The following is a 25,705-nucleotide window of genomic DNA, read 5'->3' as shown; positions in this document are numbered from 1 at the left end:
CCCATGGGGGTCAGTAAGTATCTATCATTATTACTGTTACTTTCCAGAGGGCCTCGACCCCCGTCAGGGCTGTTTGGTGGAGATTACTATGGCTTTATGCGCCTTTACCCCCCCGTCAGGTTTAGGAGAACCCAGTGGGCCTCACACAATGGCATAGGGAACTGTTTTGGTTTCATTAAAGCCAAGGTGTCCCCCCCCCCAAAAGGGCTTTATATGCCGGTGCTGCTGTACTGGGCTGGTGGGAAATTCATGTTTAAAACATTAAAACGTAACATACAGCATTAAAACACGACGAGCGGCTTAGTAGCTTAAGGGCAGCTCTGCTTCTGCCATCAGGAAGTGGTTTGTTACCTCAAAGACAAACTGGCAAGACAACAAATTAAACGCTGCACTTTGAACACACTGGATTGGTGGCTGAACACAGAACTTTAAATATTTGTATCTATTATATAAGAGTGATAATACATTTAATAAAAATAGCCTTAATTGCACCTGAAATGTGCCCAAAGTGTAACCTAAAGTGTTTGCGGGACTTTTCAGAGGCATTTGTGCAATTTAAATAGAATGACATTTTTTGATAAAACATTGTAATGTTTTAGTGTTTAATACAGTGCAGAAATTGGCATTTGTTGAATTGAAATATAATTTATACTCAAAGATCATTCTATGTTTTAGCGTTTGGTTACTGACTCTGCGACTTTCCTCCTGGCTGGAAATTAGATAAATATTCACCTTAAATTCAGTAAATAGAAATTAACATGTTACAGTAGCATGATATTCTGACATTAAAATGCATAAACATCGCAGTAACATTCAGTGTTCTTTGCATTAAACCCCTTTATATACGTATGTCCTCATGCAGTAGCTCTGATACCTGCCCAGTTCTCACTGACCCACTGCGGGACCCCCAGTGCAGAGCAGCAGCCCCACAGCGATAAACTCTCACTTACACACAGCGGGACCCCCAGTGCAGAGCAGCAGCCCCACAGCGATAAACTCTCACTTACACACAGCCGGACCCCCAGTGCAGAGCAGCAGCCCCACAGCGATAAACACTCAATTACCTGCAGCGGGACCCCCAGTACAGAGCAGCAGCCCCACAGTGATAAACTCCATCCACTGCATTTTATCTGCAGGCATCTGGCTCTCAGCGAGCCGGTTTGTGTTTGTCTCCCGGCCTGAGAGGATGTTGGTTTATACGCTAAAGAGGAAGTGCCCCTCCGTCAATGAGCTCATTGTTGATGGACATCATTAGCACTGCTGGCTAAAATGTAATATAACTGTCAATGTATTAATCCAGTGTCGCTGCTACATTCAAATGCATCACAGGCTGTGTGTAGGGCACCAAATGTCGAGGGGGGGGCACAGTAACAGCCTAATGATCATCATAATAATCATAGAGATGAATTATTTAAGTTTGAGATGGAGCAGTAGACACCAATAAATCATCATACGAGATATAAACAATGATTTGAAAGAATAAAATGAAAACCAATGGGGTTCCAGCACAATGTGCTTGGACCCCTAATATGAAGCCCCCAGTCCCCTTGTGGGTTGTTTGTTTGCCCCTGACAAGAATTTCGGAAATGGCCCCAAAAAGGCTACATGAGCCGGGGGCAGAGAAAAGAAAAAAAGTGTGAGATCACACTCGCCCGTCGCTTGCAGATATGTGCAAAAATCTTTATTCTTCAGATACTGGGAATTTGCTTATTAAACCATGTAGCCTATGCATGCATTACAGTAGGAACCATCTTGAGTGATCTAGCCAACGTTAATGTTAGCATGACCTTATAACTGTAGCGCTTAGCAGACCCAGGGATCGCGGCGGCAGTAACGAGGCGAGGCAGCTTAGCTGAAACAGGGAAGCTCTTTTACAGCGAGTCCTTAAAAGGACTGAACATAACCATCAAGCACTGGCCCACTCACACTACGCACTCGCACTACGCACCAGGCCCGGGGTGGCCAATCTGGAGAATTGCCGGTGGGCCAGTTAGCTGGTCAACAAAATAATCTGACAAGAGTTAAACTGAGCCAGTCGGAAAACAAAATCATTGGAAACTTTAAAATTCCACAGCAGCCCCCCAGAATGGTAACCAGATAGTTTCCTCACACAAACAGGTTTGTAATTATATCCTTGTGGGGACTCTCCATTCATTTCTATGGGAAAAACTCTAATCACAACATGACGACCATAACCCCCACCCAGCCCTAACCTTAACCATAAGTAACTGAATAAAATCCGAGAATTTAGGCATTCCCCCAGAACTAAAACAGAATGGGCTGGTCTTGGGCATAAAAGTCCCGGGTTGAAAATAAGCCCCCCCTCCATGCCCCCCTACACACTCACACTACACACTACGCACCATGCTCGTCGGCCTGACTGCTCTTTACGTGACACTGCGACACATCACAATGCAGCAGACTAAACACTAATCACACAGCTATTTACATTGTTTACACGGCTGACCGAGGTCCAGCATGTACCTCAGTGCTACATCAGGTTAGCTGGAAGCTAAAGGTCCTTTAGACTGTCAGGCATGTACTGGGCATCGGACACAAAGTGCAAATCAAGTCATAGCAGCTCTAAGCTTCCTGTCTGAATCGGCTGCTTTATGCATGAGCCAGTGAGCCGCTTCTCTGTCAGGCCGGTTAGTGCTGCTCAGAATGGCAGGTAATGATTCTGTCCGCTGTGCTGCAGTGTGTCAGGCATTAACGCGTCTGCAAACGGCAGTGGCTTTGCAGTTTCTCTCCCTTTGCTTGGCCTCTTTCTCGCCGTCTCTCACCATCATTTGCTGCTCTCACTGCCCAAAAAACCAGAATCTAAAATAGCTTGAGGTTAGTGCTGAACAGCAGATTCACACTCAAGTATCTCAAGACGAGTGACAAGCTGAGTAATAAGAACTTCAGATAAGAGAGATAGAGACAGAAGAGAGAACATAGATGGCAGTTAATATGACATCTGACATGTTACTGCAGCACGATGTGGCGACTTTTGGAAATGAAAAAGATTAAAATGAAAGATTGCAGATTTTCTTGATTGATTTGGCACATTTCAGGAAACATGCTTAACATTCTCACGACTATAAGAGCATTTCTCAAAGCCGTTCATGCATATAGATCAACACTGTGCTTTAGCTGCAAAAGCCTGTAACTCACCCAAAACAATTACCTCGTCTCCAAAGCAAATAATTCCACCAATGAATTAGTCAGTGCCAACAAAATGAAAAGTACAACCACCATCGTTTTAGCCATGAGGGCCGACCCAGTAGAGAGCCGACGACGCCACCCCAGGAGAGCTTCACACAGGGAAATACGATAAGCAAATCTCAGATGACTAAACAGCACACAAGTTCAACCCACCGAAGGGGCCAGAGCCGTGAATTGATAAAAATCATTTTATTAGAGAGAGAATAAGGGAGAATAGCAATTCCATGCTACATACCATAGAGATAGAACCCATCAGGGCAACACACCAAGGCTGCGGACTAAGTAAGGTAAAGGACACGGACTAAGAACTGAACAGAAGACTCTCCACAGGCGGGACCTCCATGAACACTCTGGTAAGCACACATAGACACGCACACACGTGCTCAGTGGGCTGATTCCGGTGATCTGCACTGCACACGCACACACGTGAAATTCACCACGACCAGCAGGGAGGTGTAAAAAAAAAGCAGTTTTGAAAAAGATGTCAGCTGAAACCTCGGAGACTGATGTTTGCGTAAATCTCTTTGGGAAGGAATGTGGTACTATTCAGTAAAATACAGATTTATCGATAGATGCTGCAAACAATGAAATATCTGATTAGCATCAAAGCTGGAATAACATTAGAAGTACAGTAAGTAACCCTGAGCCAGCGCATTTTCAAATAGGAATCACATGCATAACAGATCTTACACATGTAACAGTGTCTCTCAACATGCTGTATATCTGCCACATCGCAGGTAATATTCATTCATCAGCCTGTCGCCTATGGAAAGAAACGCTGCTGGTGCGGTCACTGCACTGAGTGATGCTCCTCTTCCTCTTGGTGTAAACTGCAGCTCCAGTGACCAGAGGGACGATCAGGGCCAGGAAGAAGAAGGAGAGCCTGACGGGGAGCACTAGGAGAAAAGCAGTGTCATGTTATCAGAGTGGCACCATGTGGAGGGTCAGGGAGACGCATGCTGACAGTGAAGGTGACAGTGAAGCATCACACTGCATAGTGTCAGAGAGGGATTAATGAAGCAGACTGGGAATGAGTCTGACTGTCAGAGAAACGGCTGCATATATTCAGGGAGCCCACAGCATATGAGCGTCTTAATCAGATTTACATGAATGCATTTATCTTCACTCAATATACTGATGTATTAATCAAGCATTTAAACACACAGTGATAAATCCCTTAATGGTAAACTCACTCGCATTTTCACAAATGTCACATCCTCTATGTATCACTCTTACAAAACAACTCTGAAGGTAAAAAATAGAAACCAGAAATGAAATCACTGTACCTGCTCCAGTAGTTGGTACATCTACAGTTGTGGGATTTGTATGGTTAGTATGGGAAGCAGTGTGAGTTGCTGTCTTCAGTGTAGTTCCCTTATAGTCATTGTTCTCTTCAGGACTGTCTGTCACTTAAGTACAAACACATAGAATTTCTTGCTCAGTTTCTACCACTAACCAGCTGTAGGATGTTACCTTGAATCAGACACTGTTAAGGACTAAACGCTGATGTTATTTTGGTAAATGGGTCTCACGTTGAGTTTTTGTAGGAGAAAGACAAACGGTCACAGAAATGGCTGTGGGTGTTTTCACTGTAGGTCTGTGTTTGTTTCCTGTAGTTTTACCACGACCCTGTTCTGGATAAACGGTGATGAAGCTGGAAGTTACTTAAGGTCTTTTCATGATTAGATTTTCATTAACAGCATTTTATTAAAAAGTGCATCTGGATGTGGAAACCCTTTCATCCCTGCCAAGGAGATCTGATCTTTATAAAATTATACATCCTGAATAAGCATCTGCAGTAATGCACTGTGCTACTGAATCACAGTTTGCTTTGTCCTTCTCATTTTCAGCAGGGGGAAATTTCTAGAAAATTAGCTGTTTTCAATCAAGTGCTGATTATGAAGATGTTCAAAGCATGAAACGATTATGAAGTCCTTATGTGAAACATAAAAAGACCTTTGTAATAAATACTAACAGCCAGGAATGGGCTTAATATTTATATTACAGACAGTCCATGGGTTAAGAACAACAGACTACAGACAACTTGTACTCATGACCGGGTTGTCATAAAGTTCATTATATAAAGAAATTCAGGTTAAACACAATGGTCCGTAATACCGAAGGCATGAACTGCTTTGTGACGCTTGTGGAAATATTGCGTGGCTCTCGGTACAGTACAGTACCGTATGTAGTTACGTTTATTATTACCGTATAATTATTGTTGTTATGCATTGTCCCAGTGGGCACAGTATGTGTTATTCACGTGGATTTTTGGTGGTTATTTGAAGTGGTGGATCCACATAGATCCATCGTGATTTTAAGTATGTGGAAAAGATGTACTAAATCCACGTGGAATTTTTTGATCCCACTATCAATCTGTAGTTTCAGTTGTTAAAGTCTAATATTACTATTGCCTCATTTTGGTCTTGACGGGCTTCTACAGACCTGAGGAGACTGCCGAGACGGAGACTCAATAAATTCTGTAAACTTTACGGCAACTGTGTTCAGAACGCTAACAGGCTACACTTTTCTTTCAGTATTTTGTTGTTTTATTTTTGTAACCTAGTGACGGATTGTGTAGTATTTTATTTAAGGAAAAAATCCGGTGAGTATAAATAATGTGGAATGGGGAAATTGCGTTACAACGCTATCAGTGCGTCTGACGTCACCCAAATTTGAACATTTTTCCCCCTGGATTTACGACGACTGCTGACTGCCGTCTTTCGCGCGGATTTCTCCTGTCATCCAGTGACTAGGATTTCGACGTTTCTCGAAGCTCATGTGAGTAATAAATACTTTGCTTTATATATTAAACTGTGAGTCAGATAAATGACCTTTTTGAGATTCATATTGTAAAACAGTATGGTTTACAGCTAACGGCATCACATGTGTGCTTGTCCCACCGAGAGCATTTTTTAATGTTACCCAGTTGATGTTCTTTAAACATTATCATATTCTTACATGACAAATTCAAATTTTGTACAGAGTACAGATCTTGTGTCGCCAACCCATTGCTGATGAGTGCAGAGGCGGTGTTAATTCTACTTAATTATTCTTGTCCGCTGTCAGATTATTCAGAGTTGTGAAGCTTTTCAGACATACAGTAATGAAAACTGTACAATTAAGTTATATAGACGGCATGTTTTGTGTACTGTAATGTTATTGATATAGCATTATAATGCAGCGGTCATGAAAGTCATGCTTGTGTACGCCGACTGAAGTCCTGGCTGTAGTCTTTCGCTTTTAGTCTTTATGTTTTTTCCTGTCTAGTTACCAATTATCCAGGATTTCGAAGCATTTCTCGTGTAATTAATACATACTTAATTCACTCTACACATTAAACAGAGCTGGGCGATATGGCCTAAAGTTAAGTTTTCAAAGAATTCTTATTTTTGTGTTCTCATTTTTATTCTAGGGCAAAGTTCAAAGAATGTCCATCACAAATGCTTACTGCCAGAAAATCTCACAATGACAAATTTCCAATGTCAGAATAAAGTAAGTAAAGTGACCAAGTTTAGCTACTGTATGATCTAAGCACAAATGCAGTGGCACTGACACAGATATGATATGCTGATCTTCATGGAGTAAAATGTATGTTTTTGTCTTACCCATCTCTCTTTTTTTCTTTCATCTTACAACTCCTGTTCAAAGTCATGCAATGCTTCCAGACTGTCCATCTGAACAACTTCAGGTACATCTCCTCTATCTTCCATTTGAAGCCTCCTACCCTGGTTTGCCAGCATCTCACTTACCTCCAATAGAAGGTGAAGGCACCATCTCTGAAACCCTGATGTTACAGACAGTACAATATGGGAGTGATATACAGCTGTTGCAAATAGATACCTAGTGGAATGTGGATTAATAGTGCATAAGGTATTTTTTTATGTCCAGCCTAAATCTGATATTGCGGATGATTTGTTGTGAGATATTTATTCACTATTTAATGTATTCAGTTGAATTTATTAGTTCAGAGCCTATGATGTAAAATTGTGTGAGCTCAGTTCATTATTTACTTGACAATTTAATGGTGCATATTATAAGCAATGTTGCAAATGAAAGCTTATCTAGTCAGATGATTGTCATTATGGTTAGTGGTTCATACGCAGCTCCAAGGCTTATCTGGTGACTTAAATTTATTGTAAACGTATATCTTTAAATAACAATGTTTAAACTAAATATGCAGAGGTCTCCATGTTATGATTTTGGAATTGATACCACAACATTCAGTAAAACAAAACCTGTTCCCTCAAAAGCTTTATATGTTATACTTTATTTCAGTTTAAGAAGTGCATGAAAATTGGTGGGGCTACTGCAAAGGAAAAAATTGACCAACAGGTATGTGAATTTCAGCATCACTATGCACTACACATCAGCATTTCCCAAGTTTTAGGTAAATGCTTGATTCATGTTATTGTCAATGCACTATTCCATCATATGAAACACTTATAAATTTTTTAATGAAAGAAATATGAGCCGTGTAAGTTTATTTTCCTGATAATTCTGACCATGCAATATGACTTTAAATGTAAATGCTCACACATCAATTTTATGGTATTTATTTTGTTTACCTTGTCTTTTGATAGATGAACTTTTGAGTTTCTATGTTTTTGACAAAATTAGATTAAAATGTCTGTTTATAATATGAAGAAATCTGTATTATATTCTAACTATTTAAAGTCAAACAATACAATAATTCTGATTAATTCATCTGACATTATAGATCAAAGTGTGAACACCACATTTAGACAGTTTTATTTCCTTTTGTTAATCATGTGAAATTGGTGTTTAAAGACTAAGTTTGTGATGTTGATTAAAATATTTCTTTTCTTCTAGATTCTTAACCAATGCGGTTATGTGCAAATTTAACATGAAGGGATTGAGAGGGGAGAAAGCATCTTTTGAGAAGACAGCGCTTTGTAAATTAATTGGTGAGTGATTGAACAGTAACTTAAGTTATTGTGTCTTTTTTATCAAAACGTTTGTAATTGATGGATTGAAGTCCACACATCTGAATTTGTTAACACTTCTGAATGTTTTTTGTCACTTGATTCACAGACACTGTGGTAAAGAGCCATGGGGTCACAGAAGCCTTTGTTTACAGCTTCATTGCCAGCAGACTAAGAAATGCACCAAAGCGTAATGGAAGACCGGACATGGTATAATTATTATTGTAGCGAATGCTATGGTTTGATTTAGACCAGTGGTTTTCAACCTGTGGGCCGCGGCCCCCTAGTGGGCCGCGACGGTATTGCAGGGGGGCCGCCAATTATTATTATTAGAAATTGTAATATTGTTAATATAATAAAAAATGTCTAGTCAAAATCAAATAAATCATAATTTGATATATCATTTATTCCGTTTATTCAATACATTACCAGTTTATTCAATAAAGACAAATAACAGCCTTGCTTCCGAGTACTTAGTTAACCCGACACAAAAAGCGGGATCGTTTAAATTCTTTTGAAGTGGGCCGCGGAAACATATGTGTTTGGCTGTGTGGGCCGTGAGTTAAAAAAGGTTGGAAACCACTGATTTAGACAGTTATCTAACTGGTCACGAGTGTTTCGTTTATTTTTTTGTGCCAAATATTGTGGCATGTGTTAGTATTACGCACTACACCCAATTGTAATGTGCATCTCATTTAGTTTGTTTTGATGTATATCTAAAAAATGCATTATAATTGAACATTTATGTGAATTATGTCTTTTTATGTCTACTTTATGGAGGATGTCGTAGATATTGTAAACTTTGCAGAATTTATTTTGAACACAATACATACATTCCACGTGCCAATGTCCATGTGAACTAAACTTGCCTTTTAAGCGTAATTAACCTGTGTTTTCCACGTTGTTTCAACATGTATTCCACATGTTTGTGGCCACTGGGTTTGTAGAATTTATGTTGAACACAATACATATATTTCACATATCAAAATTTGCGTGAAAAAACTTGCCTTTTACGCGTAATTAACCTGTCTTTTCCACATGCTGTTTCCACATGTATTCCATATGTTTCTGCCCACTGAGAAGTTTATGAAAAATTTCAAGAGCAATAATATTCCATGAGGGAAACACTCACCGGTAAGAACAGACAGGGAAGCAGCAGCATCATTTCCGTATTTCTGTCCATTGATAAACTGCCGACATGTATACGATCCAGCGTCTTCGGCGCTGACATTATTAATGTGTAGAGAGCAGTCAGTCAGCAAACTTAGTCTCCTGTGTTTCTGTGGGTCTCTGATCTTCCCATGAGCGACCAGTTCATCGATAGCTCTGTTTGACCTCCCAGCATAGAGCCACGTAGTTGAGGAGCAGTTAGGATAAGGTACCGTTTTACACAGCAGAGTGACGTCATCTCCCTCTGTGACGCATAAAGCAGGGGATTCCCCACCCGCACCTGGGAGAGAAACATGAAAACTCCCGGAAACAGTAAATGATTTGGCCACATAAAAACTACAAAGCCTCAATAACCCGCTACTCAGCGCGTAGGTGCAGGTGGTAACAGGGCTGCCAGCTTTACTCCGCTGGATGGGGTGAGATTTTCCACGCAGGATAAATCTGCACACATGCATTAACATGTATGTTACAGTTGTATTACCTTGTAAATAGTCGGTAGGGTTTGCAAACTTCCCGACGCTTTTAATGCAGTTAGTGTTAAGTTTATAATGGAATAACAGAGCTGGCAGCTCTGCGGTGAAGCTCAGCCATCAGCTGCTGGGAAAATCAGCCACTTGAGTATTAAACAGGCGGATCAATCGACCCGATTTAATAAGTGATGTTAGTCTTTGCGCCGTTTCCTTCTTCTGTTCGGTTACTTCGTGCCGTTTCGCTGGCAGTGAACGCACTCCTGCTACGTTTGTCTTTTAAAGAACACGAACTCGACTAGGACTTTATTATTTTTGTTTTATGTGGTTTTTGATGGGGACCTTTATTGTCTGATATGAAATAACTTATTACTTATACTTAATGACCTTTACTGAAAGAATCACCTTTTTTATATTCCTAGTTCGCGCGCTCCCTTTCCACATAGCCTCATGGGAAATGTAGTGCAATCACAACATATGGGAGAGAAATATGAAAACTCACTGAAACAGCAACCGATTTAGTCAAATAATTCACTCTGTCCGGGGGTGTGATTTAGCTCGTAAAATAAATACCTCGGACTGGCTGGGGAGTAATTAGTCTGTCATAACTAGGCTGTACTTCTTTAGCTAGGTATTAATTTATGAAAGACAGTCTGATATATTTATCTATATAATATACGAAGAATCGGTTAATAACTTTAAAACTAAACATGACCGGCACATCTAGTGAAGTGTGCTTTGATTAGTAGCTTCTGGGTGACACTGGGTTACAAATGTAAACTGGATCTGCTCTGACCCGTGCGTGTTTGAGAGTCAAAAGTTAAATTCAGAGCAGGGCTGAATGGGACTGGTGCGTGGCTCACTGGGCTAAGTCGCTGTGCTTGTGATTGGAAAGTTGAGGTTGGTGGTTTGAGTCCGCCCTCAGCAGGGTGGTTGCTGGGCAGACCCTTGAAAGCACTGACTGGCCCTGTGGTGTGGAGGAGTGCGTGGAGTGGTGTGTGTGGAGTGTGGTGGAGTGAGAGAGAGAGAGAGAGTTTGCACTGCAGGATCAGTCAGTGTGCTCGAGGGCCTGCCCTGTAACTATTGTGCTGAGGGCAGGCTCGAGCACACTGACTCGATCACAAGCACAGAGGATTAGCCACACACCAGTCCATTTTTCTAAAAAAAATTTTGGAAAAAAGAAAAAATGCCCTGTGACTATCTGGCCAAGGCTGGACTTGAACCAGCAACCCTCTGATCACAGATACAGAGGCTTAGCCTGCAGCGCCACTCTCCATCCCTATGGGAGTGGCCTGTATTTCGTATATATGTCTTTTTTCCCCTATCTTGCCAAACAAAGTATTCACACACATGTAGCACCTGTCTCTATGTGTTAGAGTTAAGGCCTTTGCTCTGTGATTATTCTGCCAAGGCTGGGCTTGAACCAGCGACCTTCGGATCACAGATACAGAGGCTTAGCCTGCAGTGCCACTCGCCACCCCGGGGGGTGTGGCCTGAATTTCGTATATATGTCTTTTTTCCCCTATCTTGCCAAATAAAGTATTCACACACATGTAGCACCTGTCTCTATGTGTTAGAGTTAAGGCCTTTGCTCTGTGATTATTCTGCCAAGGCTGGGCTTGAACCGGCGACCTTCGGATCACAGATACAGAGGCTTAGCCTGCAGCGCCACTCGCCACCCTGGGGGTGTGGCCTGTATTTCGTATATATGTCTTTTTTCCCCTATCTTGCCAAACAAAGTATTCACACACATGTAGCACCTGTCTCTATGTGTTAGAGTTAAGGCCTTTGCTCTGTGATTATTCTGCCAAGGCTGGACTTGAACCAGCGACCTTCGGATCACAGATACAGAGGCTTAGCCTGCAGCGCCACTCGCCACCCCGGGGGGTGTGGCCTGAATTTCGTATATATGTCTTTTTTCCCCTATCTTGCCAAATAAAGTATTCACACACATGTAGCACCTGTCTCCATGCGTTAGAGTTAGGGCCTTTGCTCTGTGATTATTCTGCCAAGGCTGGGCTCGAACCAGTGACCTTCAGATCACAGATATAGAGGCTTAGTCTGCAGCGCCACTTGCCACCCCAGGGGGTGTGGCCTATATTTCGTATATATGTGTTTTTTTTCCTATCTTGCCAAAGAACAGATTGACACACATGTCTCTGTGTGTTAGAGTTAAGGCCCTTGCTCTAGGGTCTACCCTGTAACTATTCGGCCAAGGCTGGGCTAGAACCAGTGATCTTTTCAATCACGGGTACGGTCACTCAGTGCGTCGCGCTACCATCCATCCTCTGACCAAACTCCCTTATGGGTTCATGATAATGGTCTGCCGGGTGACGTGACGCAAAAACACACGTGATCTGCCGAGGTTCGAACCAGGGATCTACTTAACCACAGGCCCCGTCACTCAGGGCGTCGTGCCACCATCCATCCTCCAACCAAATGCCCTTAAGGGTTCATGATAATGATCTGCCGGGTGATGTGACGCAAAAACAGATACTGCTCTGCCTGAGGCTTGAACCAGCAACCTTCTGATCACAGACACAAAGGCTTAGCCGGCAGCGCCACTCACCACCCCAGGGGGCGTGGCCTGTATATCTCTGTATTAAGAATGGGATGTCATTAAAGTTCAGTTGTGTGCAAAGGCAGGTGTCCCAATACTTTTGGCAATATAGCGTATGTTCTATCTTCTCCTGGTAACTGCCTCTGTCACCCAAGCTGGTTATATCAGTGGTGACAGGTGGCCAAATACACTGAGTGGGTAAGAAGGTCAGCTGACTTCACTCTATTGCTGCGTAACGTTGCTGAGCTGTAATAATGATCCAGTCATTGGCTTTTAAGTATTTGCTGATTTCAATTCAAATGGTAACTTTTCTTGCCAGACAGTGCATATTCTAATTATAGGTTAATGGGCTCGCATTACCAGCAGAGGCAAGTCAGAATGAAGTGTAGGACTTTTTATTGACCAGTAGATGTCGACACAGAGTCAGGTGTGGAAAGCTTTGATGTACCAAACCCATCTAGCTGCCAGATTCAGCACATCCCTAGAAATACAGCGATTCTTAATATTTTAATGACACTCTGAATAGTGTGTAATACGCTTCCCCATATTCTGCTCACTCCTCTGTCCCTCTGCTTCTTACTCACTCGTATGTGTATAAGACTGAACACAACAGTTAGTTAAGATTTATAATCCTGAAAGATACGCGCCTTGGATTACATGGTTGTATAAATCTGACTTTTACTGATCGTATGAACATGTCAGTTTTTGTACGTACATATATTCTTCCACAAGAATGTACAGACATTTTTATACATGAACTCCGTGGTTTGGCTCCTTTTCTAACACCGGCTGGGCTGCAGTCTTTCTATGGCAGAAAGGGCCTGTTGGGAGTGGCCAGCAGGTGGCGCTAGCCCTGGGGTGTATCTAGCAGGGGGGGCCTGGGGGAGTGGTGTGGATGTGCAGGAGCTGCGGAGGTCAGCTGACGAAGCCGCTCCCTCAAGTCTCTGTCCTCAGAATGACTTCTCTGCTCCCTCTCCCCAGGCGCCTCGCCCAGACCCTGACCTCTGACCCCACCCTGACCTCTGACCCCCCCACACGGCCCCCGCCCTCCCCTGGCTGACACTAGTCCTCTTGGTGTCTTTCTGTTCATCCCCATCTGTTTGTTCTAAATTTTGGTTTTAACAAACACGTCTCTGCCCTCGTTCCCCATACAATTCGCGTCCCTTCCTGCTGGCGTTTATCTGCCAGCCCACCTGAAGGGGGCGCCCCAAACACAGAGAGCCTCACGGGAGACTGAAACACAACAATGTGACAGAAGGCTGTATCACCGTATCCAGTCCTGTGTATTAATTCTCATGGTCACTTTTAGGTTGATGAGCAAATAAAACAGCAGATCATTCAAAGTAGGACATTCATGATATTTTAACTAAAAATACAGAAGCATATAAAGAAACAAATATTCCTGATTCATAGCTATTTCACAAATTCACATAAAATAAAATATTTCATTTCACGCAAACCCTTTTCTCCATGGTATATTGTGGGCTGTTGGAGACAGACGGAGTCAATTGGAAGGTTTTCAATTTAAAAAGAGTTAAATAATCTTATGCGTTCAGTGTCTGGCTCTGACACATTTACACATGTGCGTCACAGTAAATCACAAGCGCAGTACAGGTCCCAGCCCGTGCGGCGAGGCAGAGAGTAAATCACAAGGGCAGCACAGGTCCCAGCCAGTGAAGCGAGGCAGAGAGTAAATCACAAGCGCAGTACAGGTCCCAGCCAGTGAAGCGAGGCAGAGAGTAAATCACAAGCGTAGTACAGGTCCCAGCCAGTGAAGCGAGGCAGAGAGTAAATCACAAGCGCAGTACAGGTCCCAGCCCGTGTGGCGAGGCAGAGAGTAAATCACAAGCGTAGTACAGGTCCCAGCCAGTGAAGCGAGGCAGAGAGTAAATCACAAGCGCAGTACAGGTCCCAGCCCGTGTGGCGAGGCAGAGAGTAAATCACAAGCGTAGTACAGGTCCCAGCCAGTGAAGCGAGGCAGAGAGTAAATCACAAGCTCAGTACAGGTCCCAGCCAGTGAAGCGAGGCAGAGAGTAAATCACAAGCGTAGTACAGGTCCCAGCCAGTGAAGCGAGGCAGAGAGTAAATCACAAGCGCAGTACAGGTCCCAGCCCGTGTGGCGAGGCAGAGAGTAAATCACAAGGGCAGCACAGGTCCCAGCCAGTGAAGCGAGGCAGAGAGTAAATCACAAGCGCAGTACAGGTCCCAGCCAGTGAAGCGAGGCAGAGAGTAAATCACAAGCGCAGTACAGGTCCCAGCCAGTGAAGCGAGGCAGAGAGTAAATCACAAGCGCAGTACAGGTCCCAGCCAGTGAAGCGAGGCAGAGAGTAAATCACAAGCGTAGTACAGGTCCCAGCCAGTGAAGCGAGGCAGAGAGTAAATCACAAGCGTAGTACAGGTCCCAGCCAGTGAAGCGAGGCAGAGAGTAAATCACAAGCGCAGTACAGGTCCCAGCCAGTGAAGCGAGGCAGAGAGTAAATCACAAGCGTAGTACAGGTCCCAGCCAGTGAAGCGAGGCAGAGAGTAAATCACAAGCGCAGTACAGGTCCCAGCCAGTGAAGCGAGGCAGAGAGTAAATCACAAGCGTAGTACAGGTCCCAGCCCGTGCGGCGAGGCAGAGAGTAAATCACAAGCGCAGTACCGATCCCAGCCCATGTGGTGCCCTAGGCGAGCTGCCGGCGCCCCCCATCCGAGGCAAAGTGAAACCGCCGAGGAGGCTGACACCCCTTCAGAAGTTGCCCCCCTAAGCGGGCGCCTATGTTGCCTGTAGGACTGACCGGCCCTGCACAAGCATACAGCTGTAAAGGAGCCAACTGCACATAAGTGCAACTAGGCTGAGCTTCCAGTGAATGTCCAGTGGCAAGAGCAAGATTGTATGGGTTTTTCTCCAGTGCTGAGTGTCAGAAAGACAGCAATAACCCAAGTGCAATAACCCAATAAAGCAGTGTATATTTGCACTGGTGATGATAGCAGCTATTAACTGTGTGTATATTTGCACTGGTGATGATAGCGGCTATTAACAGTGTGTATATTTGCACTGGTGATGATAGCGGCTATTAACAGTGTGTATATTTGCACTGGTGATGATAGTGGCTATTAACAGTGTGTATATTTGTACATATTTCAGGTAAAGGTTCTGATTCTGAGGGGATTAGGCCCCAATTCTGACAGTGGCATATTCTGTAAAGTCGTCAGGATTTGCTCGCTCTCTCTTTTTCGGTCCCGGATGATTGACCATGGAATAGGTGACTTCGTCCTCTGTCTGCTTACACACAGCAAAGAATAAATTGCAGTGTCAGGAATCATTGCAATGTCAGGAATAATTGCAGGCTCAGGAATAACTGAATCAATAAGGATCTGACATACTGACCGGATGTTTGTGCTTACCGTGTTCGGATTGGATGCCATGTCATTCTCTGACATGCGGGGAGGTGAAGAACCATCTTTAAGCAAGACACAAATATACATTCATATTGCAGCTCATTATTCAAGACTAAATATGAAGGAAATGAACTTCATTAAATCCTCAGTAAAGACACACAAGTTACAAATCACACATGATAAACATTCTAGTCTATTATGTTTAATGGTCCATCATCTCTCATTTCTAAACTCCTGTAAACTGTTTAAAATAAAGGTAATTTAAATAAAACATGAATGGCCCATTATGGCAGAGGAGAGGCTGGTTATGACAGAGTCAGAGTGTCCAGCAGCTCTGTGACTCACCTGCTCTCCTCCTGTACGTCACCATGACGACAGCAGCCAGACACACAGCAGCTGCAGCCCCGATACCTGGCAGGAATCCTGAGAGTGTAGAACAGTGCGGGAGACATGGATGCGTTGCTATGGCGACCACTGTGATGGACAAGTTCAGCATTTCACAAATGTCACATTCTCTTACAAAACAACTCTGAAGGCAAAAAAAATAGAAACCAGAAATGATATCACTGTACCTGCTCCAGTAGTTGGTACATCTACAGTTGTGGGATTTGTATGGTTAGTATGGGAACCAGTGTGAGTTGGTGTCTTCAGTGTAGTTCCCTTATAGTCATTGTTGTCTTCAGGACTGTCTGTCACTTAAGTACAAACACATAGAATTTCTTGCTCAGTTTCTACCACTAACCAGCTGTAGGACTTTACCTTGAATCAGACACTGTTAAGGACTAAACGCTGATGTTATTTTGGTAAATGGGTCTCACATTGAGTTTTTGTAGGAGAAAGACGAACAGTCACAGAAATGGCTGTGGGTGTTTTCACTGTAGGTCTGTGTTTGTTTCCTGTAGTTTTACCACGACCCTGTTCTGGATAAAGTGATGAAGCGAGAAGTTACTTAAGATCTTTTCATGATTAGTTTTTCGTTAACAGCACTTAGCAACTAAGAAGCAGCATATTATTTTATATTATATAGTCTAATATATGAAAAATTCGGGTTAAATGCAATGCTTCGTAATAATGAAGGCAAATGCTACGCTACGTTGTGACTCTCATGAAACCATTGCGAAGCTTCAATGATTCGTCGGCTCTAGGTACTTTTATTATTACTTTGTAATTATTACTGTTTCTATGTAATGTATTATTATTATTCCGACTAAACTACAAATTCGACTTAAAGACAGACTTAGGGAGCATATCTCATTAGTAACCTGCGGACTCCCTGTATTTACCAACAGCGGTAGGTTTATATTCAGTTTCCTCTTTAATACTCTGTCTAGTGGCTGACATTACAGAGACAGATCCGCTGTCAGATATGAGGAGGACAGTTCCTACCAGGGCTGGATGTCAGCTTCACCTTCCCCGTATCCAGCAGCTGGCATCGCCATTTCCTCTGGTCCTTCTCTGTCCTCCGATGGTCAATCGACAGAGTGGAGATACAGGGGTTTGTGTGTGTCTGGGAGCTGGGATCTATCTGCCCCGGGGGGTCTGTGTCACTAACCCACCGCAGAGTCACAGTGTGAAATGGGGGACACTGTCCATCATGAGAGGTGTACAGGAGACACTGCAGGGTCACGGTGCCGCCGGACTGCGACTTTCTCACTGTAAGAACACAGAAAGCAAACATTCTACCTCATGTCACTTTCTTTATCTCCCGTTTCTTTCTAGGTCTTAAAATGACAGCAGATAAAATGCACAGATGCGCTACAGCCTTAAGCATCGCTGTTTAACCCGAGATTACGGCCTTGTTGGTGACGGACTAAACATCTATCTGGCCATTATCCATAACTGCGGATCTAACCAAGTCCTGTCGTTTGTGTCGTCGAAGGAAACTAGAGTTTCTGCGCAGGAAACCAATATAACCAAAGAGAGACATGCAGACATAAAAGCTTAATTACTGCATGAAAAGCTTCATGTATAAATATATAAAAATGTAAAAGAACTGGTCAAGTTTATGAAAAATTTCAAGAGCAATAATATTCCACGAGGGAAACACTCACCGGTAAGAACAGACAGGAACACAGCAGTATCATTTCCGTATTTCTGTCCATTGATAAACTGCTGACATGTATACGACCCAGCGTGTTCAGCGCTGACATTATTAATGTGTAGAGAGCAGTTAGCCGGCACATTTAGTCTCCTGTGTTTCTGTGACTCTTTGATCTTCCCATGAGCGACCAGTTCAACAGCAGGTATGTTTGACCTCTCAGCATAGAGCCACGTAGTTGAGGAGCAGTCAGGATAATGTACATTTTTACACGGTAGAGTGATGTCATCTCCCTCTGTGACGTATAAAGCAAGGGATTCCCCACCGGCACCTGGGAGAAACATGAAAACTCACTTAAACAGCAAACGGTTTAGTCATAGAAATCACTATATCCGGGGGGGTTAGTGGGGAATAATTATAGTCTGTTATAACTATACTTGTTCAAAGTCTGTTATAAGGCCATTATGAGGTCATTGCAGTGTGGTTTAAAACTTGATGAATCCCCTCCGAGTTGCTGGTACAGCCGTAAAATCTGGGTGGCGGATCGTTAACCGCTGAGAACGACTAAATGGTGAACCCAGTGTTTTCCCAGCATGCACTGGGGTTTCTTTTCTCTGCAGCTCCTTAGCCTGCGTGCGCATCGTCTCTGCTGCACTGCACATGTTTGCTGCCTTTTCCAGTGTTACAGTGTCTCTGGGTTCATGTTCTGGAATTTATACAGAATTCCCTCACAACAGAACAGACTGAGAAGAGCACAAAATAAAGGGACAATGAGGATCAATAAGCAAACAGAGAAAACAAGAACTAACTACAAGAATCCTAAAGTAACCTAACAAGGAAACAGGGTAATACTGGATTATAAAACTAGCAGCATGGATACACAATGTGACTAAGGAACTGAGGAGGGGCAGGCACTTAAATACAAAGGTAACTGGGCTAACGAGGGGGAAGGTGTGGAACATCAGACAGTCAACCAATAACAACGGCGCAAAGTGTTTAGTATTGCAAAGTGCTTAGGAACAACAGGAACTGTCATAAAGTGACAGACCTTGTAAAGTAACAGCGGGGTCATCGATTGCTGAGGCATATAGTGCATAAACATCACGATTGAGCTGTTAACTAAAGGGGGCGGGGCTTACATGGTGTTCCTTCATGAGCACAATAAGTGGGCCCCCATCCCCAACACCACCCCCACCCCCCCTTATCACACACATCCGGCATATATGTTCTGAAGGAGTAAAAAACTGTAGCAGTATTTGTTAATATGCCATTTTATATTAGTATAAAATGTGCTGTTTCAAATGTTCCCCACGATGTAAAAAAGCCTGTTCTTTTGATGTTCTGGGGACCATCTTTCAGGTCAGCACAAAGATCTGTGAATACGATCAAAAACTAAAAATGCCAGAAGTCTCATACCTTGTTTGGTTACTTCACCTGAAGGCTGGATAGGGGTTAAGGTCATTATGGTGTGATTAGAGTTTTCCCCATAGAAGTGAATGGAGAGTCCCCACAAAGATATAATTACAAACCAGTGTGTTTGTGTATGTGTGTGTATGCTCATGCCCTACGATGGGTTTCCACCCCATTCTGGGTTATTCCCTGCCTTGCACCCATAGCCCCCGGGATTGGCTCCAGACCCCCTGTGACCCCGAATAGGACAAGCATTTACAGAAGATGGATGGATCATGGGCATCGCTGCCATTAAATTTATCATAAAATATTAGTTCTATGCCAGTGTGTCCCACCCACATTCAAAAGGCTTCTGACGGCCCTAGATAGATGGATGGATAAAATAACTGTACTTTCACCCTCAAAAAATAACTTCACCATTTTTGGTTAATGTGCTATTTTAAATAAGTATGAAATATTTGACTAATACGTTGTAAGAAAGAAAACACCGTAACTCTTCTTAGTGTCATATTTTCAATATGCATAAAATATTTAATAGTTAAGGAATAAAACACTTCCGCAAAGTCAGAACATTTTTTTGCGAATATCTACCCAAACACGCCAGCAGGGGGCAGCACATATCACCCGCACCGGGGCTGTATGTGTCCCTTATTAGGTGGATATACTCAGCTGTGTGCATATGGGCCTGTATACAGCTGCTGCTTTAAGTCGGTATTACGGCCACTTTCTGCGATTATCTGCCTACGGTCAGCGATGGCAAAATGCCTTTTTGACCAGCTCTCGAGGTAAAACATACTTTTCCATTATGTCTGTGCAGCTATTAGGTTTCACTCGGCTGCTGTGAAAACTTACAGCGGCTGTTTTCACCTGGATTATTCCACGCTGTCAGGCGAACTGCGGTGTCTGAGTGACGGCGGGGAAACACCTGATTGTTTTAGCAAAGTGCAGCAGCCGCTTTGCGGGATTTACCTCGACGGACAGACGTATGACAGCACATGTTATGCAGATCAGCAGAGCGGTTCCGGACCAGATTATGGATGAGGCAGTGCAGGAGTCCTGCCGTGGGTGTGTGATATGCTGTTCAAACCCACTGTGACATTCATGTTTCTATCTTCCATCCATCCATATCCAGGGTCGCGGGGGTCCGGAGCCTATGGGCGCAAGGCGGGGAACAGCCCAGGATGGGGCGCCAACCCATCGTAAATCGTGGCTGAAAATGTTACCATGGAAGCGGCTGTAACTGGGAAATGCAGCAGCTTGGTCAGTCTTCGGCGGCTGTGAATGGAGGATCGGCTGTGGCCGCCTGATATCTATGTCTGTGTCACTGCTTTTTAAATGGCCAATGTGTGTGTGTGTGTGTGTGTGTTCTGTTTAACATCATTTAGCATTTTTATCACCGTCATTGATTGATAGAAATTATATAATCGGTAGTAACTGACTCGCATCACTCATTCTTTAGGCCCTATTTTGCACCAGTGGAAAGCGCGATGCAAAGTGGTTTTGCTGGTTTCATACCAGTACATATCTCATTTTCACACCAAACACGCCTCTTACCAAAATAACAAATGATTTTCCGTCCGTTTCCGCTCATAGAGGTGGCGTTTGTGCTTTTATAGGACAGCCGTGGCTGGGCAGCGAAATGACACCGAGCTTTAGAGCAACACAAACCACATCTAAAGCCAGTGGTGCAACATAAACAATATTTACGTTGTACGTTTTATAAACGTGCGGGTGCATGACACGGCTATGCGCTTGAAGTGCACTAATGGTTTTTCCTTATTTTAGCATCTATATATCATCAGATATTTTTGCTTACTTGTTATCACGCTATTGCTAAATAAAATGATCTGCTTTAGTAACCTAATGTCATTCTTGTGTTTATGCCAGAATCGATGGGATTGGCTCCGCCTTTGAATTCGCAGGCTTTTTCCACGTTTGTCCAGTATGTTTTAATTAAAACACGGTCAGTCTGTGGCTTTACCCCCTCCGTCAGGTTTAGGAGAACGCAGTGGGCCTCACACAATGGTATAGGAAAATTAAATTTGGGTTCAATGCAGGAGAAGGTTCCATCTTAATGTGAAGGTTATCTGGGAGCGTGTTGGGAGAATGTTGATGTCTGTCGTGAGAGAATTTGATGGAGACAGTCAAGTTGGCGCAGTGTGTCGCTCAGTGGGCTAAGCCTCTGTGCCTGTGAACAGAAGGTTGCTGGTTCAAGCCCAGCCTTGGTGTGTCTGTAGACCCTTAACCCCCAGCTCCCTGGGTGCTGCAGTGGGGGGCTGCCCTTCATGACCAGCTTGTTCTCAGGTCGAGAAAGCAAACTGGGGGGGGGGTGTAAAGAGAATTTCCCCATGGGGGTCAGTAAGTATCTATCATTATTACTGTTACTTTCCAGAGGGCCTCGACCCCCGTCAGGGCTGTTTGGTGGAGATTACTATGGCTTTATGCGCCTTTACCCCCCCGTCAGGTTTAGGAGAACCCAGTGGGCCTCACACAATGGCATAGGGAACTGTTTTGGTTTCATTAAAGCCAAGGTGTCCCCCCCCCAAAAGGGCTTTATATGCCGGTGCTGCTGTACTGGGCTGGTGGGAAATTCATGTTTAAAACATTAAAACGTAACATACAGCATTAAAAGACGACGAGCGGCTTAGTAGCTTAAGGGCAGCTCTGCTTCTGCCATCAGGAAGTGGTTTGTTACCTCAAAGACAAACTGGCAAGACAACAAATTAAACGCTGCACTTTGAACACACTGGATTGGTGGCTGAACACAGAACTTTAAATATTTGCATCTATTATATAAGAGTGATAATACAGGCATATAAACTCTGACTTAAAAAACTGATTATTTAATAAAAATAGCCTTAATTGCACCTGAAATGTGCCCAAAGCGTAACCTAAAGTGTTTGCGGGACTTTTCAAAGGCATTTGTGCAATTTAAATAGAATGACATTTTTTGATAAAACATTGTAATGTTTTAGTGTTTAATACAGTGCAGAAATTTCGTATGTAAGTACATTTATGGCGACTTTCTCAAGAGCTGCCAGGAAATTATTAAGGTTTCAGTGAAAACGTTCCTTGTAATCAGCTCATTTAATAAAAATAGCCTGAAGTGCCCCTGAAATGTAGCCTAATGTGTCTGAAGTCTTGAGGGACTTTCAAGACAATTTCTCCTCTATCTTAGTCCAGGCATTTGTTGAATTTAAATATAATTTACACTTAAGGATCATTCTATGTTTTAGCGCATGGTTACTGTCTCTGCGACTTTCCTCCTGGCTGGAATTTAGTTAAATATTAACTTTAAATTCATCCATCCATCCATTTTCCAAACCGCTTATCCTACTGGGTCGCTGGGGGGGGGGGGGGGGGGGGCCCGGAGCCTATCCCAGAAGCGATGGGCATGAGGCAGGGAACAACCCAGGATGGGGGGCCAGCCCATCGCAGGGCACACTCACACACCATTTACTCTCACACGCACACCTACAGGCAATTTAGTAACTCCAATTAGCTTCAGCATGTTTTTGGACTGGGGAAACTGGAGTACCCGGAGGAAACCCCACGACGACGTGGGGAGAACATGCAAACTCCACACACATCTGACCCAGGTGGAGACTCGAACCCGGGTCCCAGAGGTGTGAGGCAACAGTGCTAACCACTGCACCACCATGCCGCCCCACTTTAAATTCAGTAAATAGAAATTAACATGTTACAGTAGTATGATATTCTGACATTAAAATGCGTAAACATCGCAGTAACATTCAGCGTTCTTTGCATTAAACCCCTTTATATACGTATGTCCATGCAGTAGCTCTGATACCTGCCCAGTTCTCACTGACCCACTGCCGGACCCCCAGTGCAGAGCAGCAGCCCCACAGTGATAAACTCTCACTTACCTGCAGCAGGACCCCCAGTACAGAGCAGCAGCCCCACAGTGATAAACTCCATCCACTGCATTTTATCTGCAGGCATCTGGCTCTCAGCGAGCCGGTTTGTGTTTGTCTCCTGGCCTGAGAGGATGTTGGTTTATACGCTAAAGAGGAAGTGCCCCTCCCTCAATGAGCTCATTGTTGATGGACATCATTAGCACTGCTGGCTAAAATGTAATATAAACTATCAATGTATTAATCCAGCGTCGCTGCTACATACAAACACATCACAGGCTGTGTGTTGGGCACCAAATGTCGAGGGGGGGGGGCACAGTAACAGCCTAATGATCATTATAATACTCATAGATATGAATTACTTAAATCTGAGATGGAGCAGTAGACACCAGTAAATCATCGTACAAGATATAAACAATGATTTGAAATAATAAAATGAAAACCAATGGGGTTCCAGCACAATGTGCTTGGACCCCTAATATGAAGCCCCCAGTCCCTTTGTGGGTTGTTTGTTTGCCCCTGACAAGAATTTCGGAAATGGCCCCAAAAAGGCTACATGAGCCGGGGGCAGAGAAAAGAAAAAAAGTGTGAGATCACACTCGCCTGTCGCTTGCAGATATGTGCAAAAATCTGTATTCTTCAAATACTGGGAATTTGCTTATTTAACCATGTAGCCTATGCATGCATTACGGTAGGAACCATCTTGAGTGATCTAGCCAACCTTAATGTTAGCATGACCTTATAACTGTAGCGCTTAGCAGACCCAGGGATCGCGGCGGCAGTAACGAGGCGAGGCAGCTTAGCTGAAACAGGAAGCTCTTTTACAGTGAGTCCTTAAAAGGACTGAACATAACCACAGTTCGCGCCAGGCACTCGCGGGGTTGTGTGTTCGAATCCCACCTCCGTTCTGCATGTGTGGAGTTTGCATGCTCTCCCTCTGCTGTGTGAGTCTCCTCCCATAACCGAAAGCTACACAGTCAGTCTGGTGTTTTTGTGTCTCTCAACTGTCTGTAGTGTTTGGCTGTGCGCAAATGTCCTCCGATAGGCTGCTGACCCCGAGACTGCGCAAATGTCCTCCGATAGGCTGCTGACCCCGAGACTGTGCGCAAATGTCCTCCGATAGGCTGGTGACCCTGAGGCTGTGCCCTGTGCATCCTGGGACAGGCTAATGGCTCCAGGCTGACAGCCTTTAGCTGATAGCAGCTCAGAGCTTTCTGTCTGAATCGGCTGCTTTATGCATGAGCCAGTGAGCCGCTTCTCTGTCAGGCCGGTTAGTGCTGCTCAGAATGACAGGTAATGATTCTGTCCGCTGTGCTGCAGTGTGTCAGGCATTAACACGTCTGCAAACGGCAGCGGCTTTGCAGTTTCTCTCCCTTTGCTTGGCCTCTTTCTCGCCGTCTCTCACCATCATTTGCTGCTCTCACCTCCCAAAAAAGCAGAATCCAAAATGGTTTGTGGTTATTGTTGAACGGCAGATAACAGCACTAAAGCGTGTGGCCAGCGTGTGAAATAATGAGATAATTTCAGATGAAGAGATAAGTACCGAAAAGAGAAAATAGATGGCAGTTAGTTTGATTGCTTTGCCACATTTCATGACACATACTTAACATTCTCTAAAAGTGCACTTCTCCAAACAGTTCATGCATATAGATCAACACTGTCGTTTAGCTGCAAAAACCTGTAACTCACTCAAAACATTTTGTCTCGGCTGCCTTTGCGCATTTCTCAAATGACAATTAACATCCGTAAAAAAAAGTATAATTCCCGCACCATAATGGCACTTCTGCACAGCAGAACATCATTTCTCATCGCTTCACACAAATCTCCAAATGTTTTAATGCGCATATGCAAATGATTTTGTAGAATTGTCACCATTTGGCACAATTGTCAGTTGCTTTAGTCTTGTGCACCAAAATAGATTGTGTAGTTTCCCATTGTGTCTGTGATCTTGTCACCCCATCAAAACCATTAACCAAGCTTTGAAAATGATTTAAAAACACACCCCCCTGAAAAGGCTGTAGCTGAAGGCGGGGCCCTCCCACGACACTTAACCATTATCCATGCTGAGCATTACATTACTCTGGGGCTGGAACTGCCCTTCTGATAATGAACAGAGCTGCGGCACAAACAAACGTAGAAATAAATGTTATGTGAACGGAAATGGAAGAGCAGGTCAGTGGGAAAACCTGAGGATATGAGGTGTGCATTCTGAGGGAACCGAAATCGAACTGCACCACATGATGTCAGAAAATATTAAGTTTACTGGTTTTATTGGCTAAAACTGGAGCCGCGCCTGGACGGTTTGGGTATCCAAACGCAGCACAGACGCCCCCGCAGTCACACACCACCTGCTGCTCTTCCTGTCCAGGCTTCAGTGCTGCACATCACTTCCTCTCATCTTTGCCAACACAGTCCCCCCGTGTCAGTCCTGTGCTTTCTTTGTCCTGCTCCCTAAAAGGCTGCCCTCACTGGCACTTTCCCAGTAATCCCAGTGTTATCTTATCTATCCATGTCTTATTCCCAGTGGCATGCTTGGTCTGCTTTCTGCAGGTGCATCCAGTTCTGCTCCTGTGGATTCATGCTCCCCTCAGATCGAATGCAAAGCTAACAAACATTCAAAAAACTGCAGCCACCTACAGACTGATGTTTAT

The 25,705-nt window shown here is 43.8% G+C and overlaps 2 protein-coding genes and 2 long non-coding RNA genes across 4 annotated transcripts in view; 2 read left to right on the top strand and 2 right to left on the bottom strand.

Moving 5' to 3' along the window:
• Positions 1-9,141, top strand: part of LOC125714463 (uncharacterized) — a 92,204-nt gene extending 83,063 nt beyond the window's left edge. The window contains exons 12-16 of the long non-coding RNA XR_007383726.1: positions 6,623-6,702; positions 6,859-6,971; positions 7,486-7,542; positions 8,041-8,135; positions 8,263-9,141. This is a non-coding gene — a long non-coding RNA (uncharacterized LOC125714463). The remainder of the gene's footprint in view (positions 1-6,622; positions 6,703-6,858; positions 6,972-7,485; positions 7,543-8,040; positions 8,136-8,262) is intronic.
• LOC125714459 (uncharacterized) overlaps positions 1-10,196 on the bottom strand; it is a 61,183-nt gene extending 50,987 nt beyond the window's left edge. Inside the window, exon 1 of the mRNA XM_048985112.1 lies at positions 9,286-10,196. Coding sequence (XP_048841069.1) covers positions 9,286-9,784 — 499 coding nt within the window. The 5' untranslated portion in view covers positions 9,785-10,196. The remainder of the gene's footprint in view (positions 1-9,285) is intronic.
• Positions 1-25,705, bottom strand: part of LOC125714456 (uncharacterized) — a 61,577-nt gene that overhangs the window by 32,219 nt on the left and 3,653 nt on the right. The window contains exons 5-7 of the mRNA XM_048985109.1: positions 23,067-25,622; positions 17,783-18,100; positions 17,118-17,384 (exon numbers count right to left, since the gene is read on the bottom strand). Of these exons, the coding sequence (XP_048841066.1) occupies positions 17,118-17,384; positions 17,783-18,100; positions 23,067-23,142 (661 nt within the window). The 5' untranslated portion in view covers positions 23,143-25,622. The remainder of the gene's footprint in view (positions 1-17,117; positions 17,385-17,782; positions 18,101-23,066; positions 25,623-25,705) is intronic.
• Positions 13,968-14,997, top strand: LOC125714468 (uncharacterized). The gene is made up of 3 exons (XR_007383741.1): positions 13,968-14,062; positions 14,455-14,552; positions 14,945-14,997. It is a non-coding gene; the product is annotated as an uncharacterized LOC125714468 (long non-coding RNA).

This window comes from Brienomyrus brachyistius, chromosome 19 (assembly GCF_023856365.1).
Source record: "Brienomyrus brachyistius isolate T26 chromosome 19, BBRACH_0.4, whole genome shotgun sequence".
NCBI classification, from domain to species: domain Eukaryota; kingdom Metazoa; phylum Chordata; class Actinopteri; order Osteoglossiformes; family Mormyridae; genus Brienomyrus; species Brienomyrus brachyistius.
This window is presented reverse-complemented; position numbering and strand designations above follow the sequence as displayed.